This window comes from Mustela erminea, chromosome 13 (genome assembly GCF_009829155.1).
Source record: "Mustela erminea isolate mMusErm1 chromosome 13, mMusErm1.Pri, whole genome shotgun sequence".
In the NCBI taxonomy this organism is placed as follows: Eukaryota; Metazoa; Chordata; class Mammalia; order Carnivora; family Mustelidae; genus Mustela; species Mustela erminea.
The window spans coordinates 23,283,490-23,296,262 of NC_045626.1; the positions used below are offsets into that span (position 1 = coordinate 23,283,490).

At 37.8% G+C, this 12,773-nt stretch overlaps 1 protein-coding gene across 3 annotated transcripts in view; it reads right to left on the minus strand.

Annotated features, from left to right (window-relative positions):
- Positions 1 to 1,134: 1,134 nt before the first annotated feature.
- Positions 1,135 to 12,773, minus strand: part of SMAD4 (SMAD family member 4) — a 57,096-nt gene continuing 45,457 nt past the window's right edge. For 2 of the 3 annotated variants that reach the window (XM_032309193.1, XM_032309192.1), the window contains 2 exons: positions 9,239 to 9,377; positions 1,135 to 7,727 (listed from right to left, as the gene is read on the minus strand). In XM_032309193.1, coding sequence (XP_032165084.1) covers positions 7,516 to 7,727; positions 9,239 to 9,377 — 351 coding nt within the window. In that variant the 3' untranslated portion in view covers positions 1,135 to 7,515. Of the gene's footprint in view, positions 7,728 to 8,589; positions 8,703 to 9,238; positions 9,378 to 12,773 lie in introns of all 3 variants that reach the window. The other variant, XR_004277857.1, reaches the window with a different exon arrangement.

Below are 12,773 nucleotides of genomic sequence, written 5' to 3' on the forward strand. Positions count from 1 at the left end.
ATATTCCCTCTATATACATTTAGAATTACCCTTGGCAGTGTTATAATTTTGGCTTTAGCAATCAAACATGAATTTAGAAAACTCATGATGAAAAGGAAAGCCTACTACTATATTTGTATTTATGCTTACCATGTTTTTTCTCTCTTCAATGTTCTCTTCTTTTGTCATTTTCTTTCTGTTTAGAAAACTTCCTTTAGCCATTCTTTTAGGGTACCTCTACTGGAGATAAATTCTCTGGTCTTCTAAACCCATTCTGTCCATCTGTCTGAGACCAAAGTGGTGGCTCAACAGAACTACATCAAAATACAGAAGTGGGTGCCATCCCAAAGTATGGCCAGAACCGAAAATAATTACTCTTTTAGAATAGAAAAGGGTGAGGGGAAAGAGCACTGCAATTTATCACAGTGAGATGATGGGGGTAGGAAGGACTGAAGGGGCTTTGATGAGGCAGGACATGGAATAAAGCATAAAGAATTAGGGGTCAAGAGCAAAGGGCAGAGATGAATACATACAACTGCCCTTTATTCTTAAGTGCTTCATAAAGAAATGTTTTTATTTCCCCAAAGAATGCCAAGCTACCACCGCTTTCAAGTTCTAACCTAAAATAAAATACTGTAAAACTTCTTGTCAGGTGGGAACATAATAATAAACTAACAAACATCTCTAGAACTCATGTCAGCAAGATCAGAAAGAAAATACTGATTTCATCATGCAATTGATAGGCCATTGCCATAGAGTCACCTTACTTGAACTCATCCCCACCTATCTTGACTCCCAATTCAGAGAACAGGGAGCTAGTAAGCTAATAGCTTTCCTTAATTCTTAGATGGGCAAGGCAGGGTCTCTAATTTTCGATGTCTGTCTCTCCTTAAGCATCTTGGGCCTCATAATCCCTTAGCATCTACCTCTTCTCCAACTACTATTTCTCCACCCTGTCCTTTTAGAAATGAGTAAAGAAAGGGTACTGTTCTTCCATGGTCATATCTGACATGATGTATTTTCCATTTTCCATTTCAGTGGTCACAAAGCAGTGAAGGAAACTGTTGTCCTCAAGTTTGAGAATTCTCTAAGTGATTAGAAACTCTTTCCATATTTAAGACATCCACAAGCTTAAGAAAAAGAATGAGCCCATAATGATTTAATTGGCTTTCTTTTTTAATCAAAAACATACTTTGTTACAGAGTTCTCAAGTAAGGTTCAACTATTTTTTAGCCACAGACTTCAACCAGACAAAAGTATACAGAAAGCCACAAAGGAACTACCGGAGCTTTAGCTGACCAGTTTTCCCAAAAGCAGAAGCTAAGTGTGGCTCTTCTCTGGGTTTTGGCATAGCTGCATTACTCTGATTTCAGGAGAGGAGACAGAGTTGGGAAATACCACCACCAAATCAGTCCCCAACCTCCAGTCACTTCATCCAAATGGTTCTGCAGCCCACCAGTTTGCATCATCTACAAGCATTCATGCTGTTCCCTTAAGTCACATGTCCAAGGCATTGGCCAGAAGAACCCCATACTTGGAGAAGTTTCTCAGCTACCTGTTTAGCCTTTTAACCAATCCAAGCCCATGAGTCCTTCTATGAATGACAAGCAGCCATGGCAATAGCAGTTGGTTTCATTCCTTCCTCTCCAGCTAGCACAGAGCTGGCCTCTACCAGGACTCCCCAACCCCCCACCCTTGACCCACTCCCAAGGAAGGCTCTCAAGGTCCTTGAAAAGCCAAGTTCATTAATTATACTTATCGAAGAATAAGGTGAAAAAGTACTCTGAAAGGAACACTCCATCCAAAAGTCTTCTAAACAAAATGCACCTAAAAAGAGCCAAGAATAAAGTAAATGATCATCCACTGGTATTATTTTCTTCTATCATATGAACCATCTTAACTGATGCTATCCAGAGGAATTTCCCTGTTTTGAACTTAAAAGAGATAAGGAATCAAAGACCAGAGATAAGAAACCAATGACCTCTAGTATCATCAGGCATTTATAATAAGTTTTCAATTCATTTTAGTCGGAAAAAAAAAAAAGTTACCAGCACATAGCACTTAAAAGGATGGTGTCACACACATACCAACCCAAAAAGTGGAATGCCATGACTCAAAAAAAAAAAGCCTTAAGAAACCTTTAATAGAGATGACGGGAAAATAAAATGAAGGTTTTTCCCCTTCTCTCAGCTTTTTTTTTTTTTTTTTTTTAAGTTTTTATTGCAGCCCCCCAAGGTGGTGCTAGGCCTTTGGTTAAATTTAAGTCTCAAGAACATATTATGTAACTTCTTGTCCACTGGAGAATAATAATAAAATAGTAAGCCTAATCTCATTTGAATAATGTGGAAATAAGGAAAAAGCCCCCTCAAACAGCAGAGCAAAAGGAAGGAAGAAATCAAAGCCTGCTGCAAGGTAGGCAAGGTCACTTAAATTTCAGAGCTGGAAGAACACATCTAATCCAACTCCCTCATTTTACAGATGAGGCAACTGAGGCCCAGAGAAGGTAAATGACCTGCCCAAGGTCACACATCAGATTAGTGGCAGAGTGCAAGCCAGAGTGTACCTGGTGCCAGCCCAGAGCCACTAGTTTTAGCTTGAACAAGAACGCGGGCTCTGAGATCTACTGTGAAAACTATCCACATCAATAGAGAGAAATGATTGTCTTCACCTCAGTTCTTCCTACAAGGGGGTCGGGGGAGGGAAGAAGGAGAGAGGAAGAAAGGAAGGAAAGAAACAAGGAAGGAAGGAGTATGGTTCATTCATTCATTCAAGTCTGATGTTAAAATCCCTGAAAACATCAGCGATTACTTTTAGCTATTCCTTAGGACAGGATATCAGACCCTCAATTTTCATAAAGGCACCTATAGGTCAAAAATATCTGGAGAGGAGGAAAGCCAGAAGATAGGGCTCAAAAGGGGACACCCAAACAAACAGAAACAACCCTCTCATTTCCCAAGTTTATTTTTTGTTGTCTGTTTTTTTTGCTGGTATTCTCTAGGCAATGGTACTGCTCTGACTACTGAATGCTAATGTAGTGAGTCTTGTGACTCCAGTTTTTGTATGAGCAGGATTGAAGTGGAAGCAACAAAACCTTTCAAAATCTTTCAAAGGGGGGAAATATGAATATGACCCATTTCTCCCTACCGCAGCTACCTGGAACTCAGCAAAGAATAAGGAAACATTCTAAGCAGTCAAACCAATGAGACACCGAAGCACTGAAAAAGGCCTTTTCAGTACTTTACAGGAAAGTTTCTTAGGACCCATCCCAGTTTTCCTAGTGTTTTAAAGGTGGTTCTAGTAGGTCTAGTTATTTCCTTTTCTTGCCCAAGCAGCTGGTAAAACGAATCCGAAAGGAAAGAAGAAACTCTTAACACATGAAGTGGTCGGAAGAGAATGTTGGAGGGTATGTGTATAAAAAAAAAAGTAAACATTCAAAAACCAGAGCAGTCTATGACCATTTAGTTTATCAAGGCAAAACCTCAGCAGCCTTGGACATCTACAAAGACAGGTAGGCACAAAAGAAACATGCCTAGTATGTTCTTTGATATACATATTAAATAACTCCACCCCCCCTCAAAATGGCTAAAATAAAAAAGGTTTACTGCTTAAATAAGGCAAGTTTGGATAATGCAGAAAATGCCATTCCATAGTAACAGCAGATAAACAAGATAAACAACCCAGTAGCATTGGGACAGACGCTAGGGACAAGACCAAGCTGAGGTTGCTTCTATGAATGTGCCCACTAACCTTATACATCCTTCCTGAAAGCTCTTAGGAGAAATTACCTAGTTGTCAGAAAAAAAAGAAAAGGAAAGGTTTACACAAAAGATTCTCAGAGCCTATCTTCTATAAACTTTCCAAAGAAGAATTTAGGCTACTATTTACAGATAGCTATCTGCGACAAGATGAGGTCTGCCTTTAGAAAGAAAAAAAAAAGGCATTTCCTTCCCTCTAACTCCTTCTCAGAGTTACTGTAAAGATCAAGGGAAATAGTATAAGAAAAAGTTTTGAAAACTGAAAAAAAAAATAAAAATAAAAAAGAAAGCATTTCCTCATGTTGTTATTATCTGCTAGTCTTAGCTCCATCTACTAAAAAGTTGGTAGGTGATTTTACAGGTAATTGCTTTCATGTACTCAGTTACCTCAGTAACTAAAATTCATCAGCCCAATGTGTTATCGTTAAATAAAATGCCAGTAAAATGAGTTAATAATGAAAGGAGCCAACCATAGAAAACTATCAACAAAAAGGATTCTGCCCTACTCAGAATAAAACTGCTTCTTCCAAACAACTCTAAAAAAGATCTGAATTAATCTTATTTTGCATAACAGCTAATAACTATTAACCAGTTACCATCAAACCAGAAATACAAATATTTCACCTCCACAGATGCATAAGGAGCACCAAGGGAAAATGTAAAATTTCCCTCTCCAGATGGGCAGAGTCAAAAAGATAACTGCAATAAACTTTTAAAGTAAAATGTCTATCATCTGGAAGAGCATTTTATTTTGCCTTCAAAATTTCCATTACAAATATCCCCCTTAACACCATGCCCTTCCCCACAAAAATGCATTTTTAACTTTGAAATACAACACAGCTAATATGTCTTCAGTTTACCTGGATAATTAGAGTACGGTAATCCTTAAGCTAACCACCCAGCCTGTAGATCTATGATGATTACAGGAAGAATTGTGATAAGAGACCTATTATTTCGTGAGTAGGTCGACACAAATGAGCCGTGCTTCTAGAAAAACAAGGTTATATGGCAGTGATTTACTATCATTATCTTTGTATACCAGGGGTAGCATACTATAAAAAATGAGACAGCTTATATCCCATAAAACAATCTACTCCCTGGAAAAAAAAGGCAACACCATTAAGGATTCCCTTTGATAATGTACTGAAAGGCACTGGACCAAAATGAAATGGCCTCATACTGGATTATAAAGGTACTTGATTCAACTCTCACTCAGCTTTCAATGAAATTCAACATATTGAGATACGAAACAGCTAGAGAAAACCTACCCAGAACCATATCCTTATAATAATCAGATTCTGAAAACTGAGGAAACTATCCTACCCTAAAGTAGCTGTAAAATTTTAAACTTAGTGAATCTTGAGTCTAACTCATCAAAGATGACTACCTCTAAGAAATGGAAATACTGTCTGACAACTAAGTTCTCAGAAATAACTGATCATTAACATACTAGTTGTGTTCTCAAAAGCAGGTGACTGAATCTAGGTACAAATATAAAGCAATTAATAACTAGAAGTACTCCTACATACTGGCAGTAACATTATGGCTCTTAGCAGAAAGAAACCAAGACAGGTGGCTTGGCTTCAAAGATAGACTTCTAAGAGAATATTTTCCACATACTTTCCCCAGATGACTAAACATGAAAACCTTCCCTAAAGGAGAAAAGGAGGTGATGGATGATATCACAGCACGCTAATGATCCTAATCAAATAATCTGAATTTTAAAAATCTCTCCCTTCACTCCTATTCTTCATTCACAGTAAAACAGACCTAAAGTCAGCAATTTCTAGAGAATGAAGATATCTTTTTTTTAAAAATCTGCCAATAAAACTTGAATCACCAAACATTTATAGATTAAAATTAGGTCTTTAACAAAAGTTTTCTGTAAGTACTGAAGAGCTCAAATAAGCCAGCAGAGAAATTATTTTAAAACAAAAGACACGTAGCTCGGAACAAGATCTATGTTTACATCACAGTAATAAGCAAACTCAGTGGTTTCCAGAATGGTCTTACAAAGAAGACTTTCTGAGCAAGGACATAGACGACTTACCCACTCAAGTCGACAGATGGATGACTATTATGCATAGTGCTTATCAAATCTCAAACTTGTCACACACCTTAAGAATCATTACATTTAAGAAGGCCCACCAAGCAATAAGTAAAAGGATCTCAAAGATAACCCTTGGTTTTATTTCACACTGTTTATCCTGTAGACAACCTATTTATCTTGTAGACAATCAGGCTTATTTTGCTACAGTAAAATAAAAGCTTTAAAAAAAAAAAAACCCAACCAACCTACACTTGATACATAATGTCCATGGGGAAGTCCTGGCAGAGTGTGAGGGAGACCAAAGCCGCTGGCCAGCACTGGCTGCTGCCTGTCATTTAGAAGGTGTTCTGCTTCTGAGGTTGAACTCAAAAGTGCAAAAGAAAACAAAACTTTAAAAATCAAACCTAGAATTCAACTTTGTATGTTGAGATTCGGTTTTATTTATGCTACTAGCTAAGTAAAAAGCATACATATTGTGTCTGTGGTACAGTCAATACATTTGCAACTTTTCTACGTAAATTCTCTATACAAAGTCACTGCCAACTGATATGATCATTGATGGCAAAGGGCTTAGAATAACCAAAAGGTATAAAAAGTTTGCAGTCTTGCCCCAAGATACAAAAACTGAATTTTAAACAATGTCATAACATACATGATTTAAACAGTATACGAAAAAAAAGTCACACATCAAATCAAGTACAAAAATATCCAAACTACCTATTATGAACTGCAATGTTTCCATTATTCTGCACAGTATTTAACATAGAATTTAGCAGTTTCCAAAATACTCACTTTTAGTTTAAGCATTGCCACCTTTGCAGAACAGTGAGATATTAGGTGGAGTGACACTGCTTTTAGTGTTTTTAAAAATACAAAACCTTTCCTTATGAATTCATGAAGGAAAGAAATTCCTCTTCTAGGCTACTTAGTGACCAACCTTATGCCTAGAAATAGAGAAGAATACATCTACTGTATAACAGGGCAAGAGTATTTCTTGATAAATAGTTATCCAACAGGGATAACAAGTGTTAATTTTAAATGGTATTTCTTTGTGGGGTAATTGAAGGAATTCTCAATATACACACAGATTAGTGTTTTGCCTTGGCAAAAATAAAACTGAAGTTGCAAGACCATCTGAATTGAAATCATCTTCACTAGTTTAACTTGCAAAAAAATATTCTGGATAAAAGGTTATAATACATTACTATCTTATTTTTTAAACACAGAGTGAAGTTGCTCTTGGTAAAATTAACTCACCCACATGGCACAATATTTGGAGTAAAGTATGTTCAACAACAACAACTCGCACACAAAATAACATAGGTGAATTAACTTTGAGAACTTCTCTCCTTTAAAATCAGCAATATTGAATTTATTCTGTAGAATAACACATGTATCAATGTTCTGCATATAAAAGACTCTAAGACATTTTAAAGGGCTAAATTTTCCAGCACTGGAATGATTCCTTCATACATAACTGGTGAGGATTTAATAAGAATGTGTTTTTCCTGATCTTCAAGCTCTGAGCCATGCCTGAAAAGTTCTAAATAGAAAAAAAAATTGTTTTAATCCAGTTTCTGTCTGCTAGGAGCAAGGCAGCAAACACACTTTTCAACCCTTTATGAAAAGATAAAGCAGAACAAAAGTGAAATATATCTTCGGATTATAAACAGGATTGTATCTTATAGTCCATCATCCTGACAACGTTAAGGGCCCTGACAGTGAAAGACCTCAGTCTAAAGGCTGTGGGTCGGCAATAGGCATGGTGTGAAGCACTTCATCTAAGAGCTGGAGGGCCCGGTGTAAGTGAATCTCAATCCAGCAAGGCGTTTCTTTGATGCTTTGTCTTGGGTAATCCGGTCCCCAGCCTTTCACAAAACTCATCCTGAGTATGCACAAGCGACGAAGGTCATCAACGCCAATGCCGGCAGCCGCTGACAAACCTAACGGAGAAGATTTGGAAGACGTCAGAGGGACAGGCTGGTATCTTCCATCCTCCCTACACCTTATTAATAAAGTGACCAACCAGCTTTACTTCATGCTCCCCAGCATATAACTTCTCTGTCAAAGTGCCAAGAAGTACGTGTAGATCTACACTTTATCAACAGGGACTGAAAGCTTTCGGTTAAGACAATGCACATTCCACACGAGTCTTCTAGCTACCAGCAATTATAAAATAAGTTACCACAATCCACCAACACCCCATCTATTTTTCTCTTTAGAAGGAGAGGTGAAGGGTTAAAAAAAAAAAAAAAAAAAAAACAACTTGTTTTTAAGAGGCAGCACATGTCCACAGATTGGTTCTAAGAACCTTACTGTCTGTTTGAACAGCCTCATTCAAAGTAAGACCTGACTAACCGTGAGACAGTTAACAGTCCTGGTTCCGCTAAGGATTTCTTGGGTGACCCAGAGGATGTCTGTCTCTTAAGTTCACAGTGTCCCAGAGATCCCATGCCATTACTCAATGGGGGCAGTAGTTAAGAATGAGAAATTTAATAATAGCTCTGGACTCTTTAGTAAAAGCATGTTTATAACATCAAAACTAGCAAATTAATGGTTTGGATGCTCCAATTATTTAAAAAGCCAATTCTCTAACTGGATATGTCTTATCTACCTCTACACTGTAAACTCCTGAACATAAGTCACAAAGGAGATTCTGCAGCTAATTTTCCAGTCAGAACATACAGTCATATAGTCAATCTCCACTCATCAGTATCACAGTGAATCTAATGGGAGGCGTCTGCATGTGCTGTAGAGAAACCTGCAGGGCCACTGCAGTTTTCTTAGCCAGTGTGATTTGCTTACCACACTGAAGAGGTTAAGAACAGGGGTTGAATGAATCACTAGTTATGCCTTCAGACGTGGAAGATGGGTGCCACGTGTTTCCATCATAAAAGTCTATAGTCAGGAGTTTAACTCTGCAGTAAAAAATTCCCCATCAGTGTGAAACCTGGCACACAGTTCAATTTTACCCTAAAATTAAAAAAAAGTCTACAAGTTATCAAAATACCACCCTCACTTAGTTTTCTCTCCATGCTTAGCATACTTAAAAAAAAACTTGGAGAAGTACCTAATTCTGAAATTGAATATATGCTTTCCTTCTAGAATAAAGCCAAGCACGTCAGTGATTACAACCCACCCTTGCTGGTGAGGTAAGAATTAAAAGCATCAACAACAACAACAACAAAATAACAGGAGATTGAGCAATATAATCTAACAATAACCCCCTTTGTCCTTTATCCCATATTCCCTTTTTGATACAGAAAAAATGAAAGTAGGGTCCTAGACAAAGGGCAACTATTACAGAACAGTTTTTTAGTTCAAAAATGTTATTATCCCAATAAAAAAAGTAGTTTAGTTTTCTATTATTGCCTAAAGTAACTAAGCAACTGAGTGAATCAAGATAAAATACCAGCTATTACACTTTAAGACAAAAAACTGAAAGCATACTTACTGATAGCTGGCGCTATTCCACCTACTGATCCGGGGCCAGGGATGTTTCCCGCCACAGCTGCTGCCTGGGCGGCGGCTGCAGCCTGTGCGGTGGCCGCCTGCTGCTGCATCTGACGGTGACACTGACGCAAGTCAAAGACCTTGAAACAAAGAGCATTAAGTTCAATGCTAGGAGTCCATCAGAAATGCTGCCACCACACATCAAAAACCAATGCACGATTTATTTAAAATTCATAGCTCCACGCAGCCCTAAGGAAAAAATTAATTAAAAAATCTAAGTTTTCATGTAAGTCTAACTAGTGGTTAGAAAAGGGGACTGGAGCTCAGCACGAGGCACAGTTCACTATCAGGAGAGTTCTGGCTGCCGCAGGCCTCTCTGGCCTTCATCTAATTCAATGTGGGTCAGTCATTGTCCCTATGAAAAAACCCCACCCTTTATTCTTTATTCATAACCAAATTGTTGAGAGTGCTCTTTAGGCTGAATTGATGGTCTTGGTCATGTGCCAACTTCTTTATCATTCTAGCTATTTGGAAAAGTGTAATAAATGGCACTGTCACTATTTAAGAAAGCAACTAGACTTTTTAGAGATGTATACTTTAGTACGCAGGAGCAAGGTAACAAGATATCTAGGACTTGTTTTGAAATACTTAAGAAATAAGGGCACCTAGGTGGCTCAGTCGGTTAAACATCCAACTCTTGGTTTCTGCTCAGGTTGTATCTCAGGGTTCTAAGATCAAGCCCCGCATTGGGTTCTGTGCTCAGTGTGGAGACTGCCCGGCCCTCTTCCTTGGCTCCTCCCCGCATCCCTACCCCAACTCTTTCTTCTCTCCCACTCATTAATAAAAATTTTTTTTAATACTTAAGAAATAACGAAAAAAAGGATGGATTAAACAAATGTAAAATTGTAACAACTACTGAATCTCAGTGATGGATATACAGGATGTCACTAAACTAGTTTCTCCACTTTTCTGTGTGTTGAAAAGTGCTCATAATTAAAAAAAAGTTTAGCTTTGAATCATATCACTATTATCTGCTAATTACATGGGCTAAGATTCTTAATCTCTCTGGAGCCTCAATTTTCTTATGTATAAAATGGGAGTGCTAAGTGTACATGCTTTTTCACAGAGTTGTGGTAAACTTAGCATAATATACAGTAAGCTGTCAATAAATGCTACCTAGTATTTTGGTTTCAGCCTCCCCTGAATTATTTACCTTTCAGGACAACAGAAGGAGTTCGTAAGTAATTTCAGGGTTATTTACCAGCCACACCAAGAGCACCAAGGGCTGGTATACTGAGGAAGGGACTGAAACTTTTATCCTTATCCTCATGAAAGTACTGACATGCTCTTTAAGTAAGCAATAAGTTATGAATGACAAATCCTATCATCTTTTTTCTAGGAAAAAAACAACTTCCCAAAATAATGTATTTGCTTATATTTGCTTTTTCAAAAAGCACTGAAAAGCACCACTGGGTGGCACAGTCGGTTAAGTGTCCAACTCTTGCTTTGGGCTCAGATTGCTATCTTGGGGTCGTGAGCCCTGGGTCAGGCTCTGAGCTCAGTGGGGAGTCTCCTTGAGATTCTCTCTCTCCCTCTCCCTCTGCCTTTCCCACTCATGATCTAGCTCTAAAAAAAAAAAAAAAAAAACACTTCTTTTAAAAAAAGCACTGAAATATTAACAAGCAGAGTGGTCATCTACAGAAGCCACAGGAAACAAGACAGAGTGGAACAGGCTGCTCAACCAAACTTTTTATATTATTTTAATTTCTGAACCATGTGACTATATTCCTTATTCAGAGAGTACATTAAATTATTTTAAAAATCCTCTTAGTAAATGAAATCTTGCCATTTGCAATGACGTGGATGGAACTAGAGGGTATTATGCTGCGCAAAATAAGTCAATCAGAGAAAGACAACTATCATATGATCTCCCTGATATGAGGAAGTAGAGATGCAACGTGGGGGGGTTGGGGAGGTAAGAAAAGAATAAATGAAGTAAGATGAGATCAGGAGGGAGACAAACCCTAAGAGACTCTTAATCTCACAAAACAAACTGAGGGTTGCCAGGGGGAGGGGGGCAGGGAGAGGGTGACTGGGTTACAGACATTGGGGAGGGTATGTGCTATGGTGAGTGCTGTGAAGTGTGTAAACCTGGTGATTCACAGACCTGTACCCCTAGGGCTAATAATACATTATATGTTTATTTAAAAAATTAAAGAAAATTTTTTAAAAAGTGAAGGAAAAAACAAACAAAAATCCTTTTAGTATGCACAAAACCCAGTATGAGCAAGCACAATTATCTTTAACCAAAAAACAAGAATCATCATCATCATCATCACCACCATCAAAGAATGCATAACATGCAGCTTTATCAGATCAACAAGTTTGGAACCCAAACCACTAATTTTCAGATGCCTTAAAAATAAATTCTGATTGTCTTTAATCATGGTATTTGGTATTAAGAAGAACACAGAACTATCCTCTCTAAATTGCAATTCATATTCTTCTTTACTTATTTCTCTATTCAACATTGATCTTCTAGCATCAATGAAGGACAAAACTTATACTATCTCATTCTCTGAAGAGGTATGAATTTGTCAAATATATAGGTATTACCCTGCCAAACTGTAGTTCAAAAGGACTGCAGGACAGAAAGCATGAGAATCGGGTCCAAAAATGAGAAATCTCACAATGCCCAGAACAGGAAGCATTATTTTTTCAAGATTTCCCAAGAGTCCATCAGACTCTGAACGTTTCCACTGGGCTCTGACCTCTCAGAAGGCATTACACCCAGACAGTACAAAGCAGGAACTCAAATATTTGAAAAGCCAAACAGTTCTACAACTACTTTTTTATTAAAGAAGGAAATTAATAAACTTTCTATTTTAGAGCAGTTTTAGGTTCATGCTAAAACTGAGCAGAAAGTAAAGAAAGTTCTGTCCCCACTCAAGAACAATGTCCCCTGGCACAGTGATACATTTGTTCATTTGTCCTAATTGATGAACCCACACAAACACATCATCACCCAAGGTCATAGTTTACATTAAGTTTCACTCTTGATTTTACATATGTGTGTGTGTGTGTGTGTGTGTGTGTATACATATATATATATATATATATATATATATCTTCAATATTGTAGTACCATAAAGAGTAGTGTCAATGCCCTAAAAAATCCTCTGTGCTCTGCCTATTTATCCATCCCTCCTTTCTTATCCCTATGAAACTACTGATCTTACTGTCTTCATAGTTTTGCTTTTCCAAGATATCATATAGTTGTGTTTTACATTTAGGTCTTTATAACCACTTTTAAAAAATTGTTTTAACCGGGGCGCCTGCATGGCTCAGTCATCAAGTGTGTCTGCCTTTGGCTCGGGTCATGATCCCAGGATCCTGGGGTCAGGCCCCACATTTGGCTCCCTGCTCGGCAGGAGGCCTGCTTCTCCCTCTCCCACTCCCCTTGCTTGTGTTACCTCTTTTGCTGGGTCTCTGTCAAATAAATAAATAAAATCTTAAAAAGAAATTGTTTTAATCAT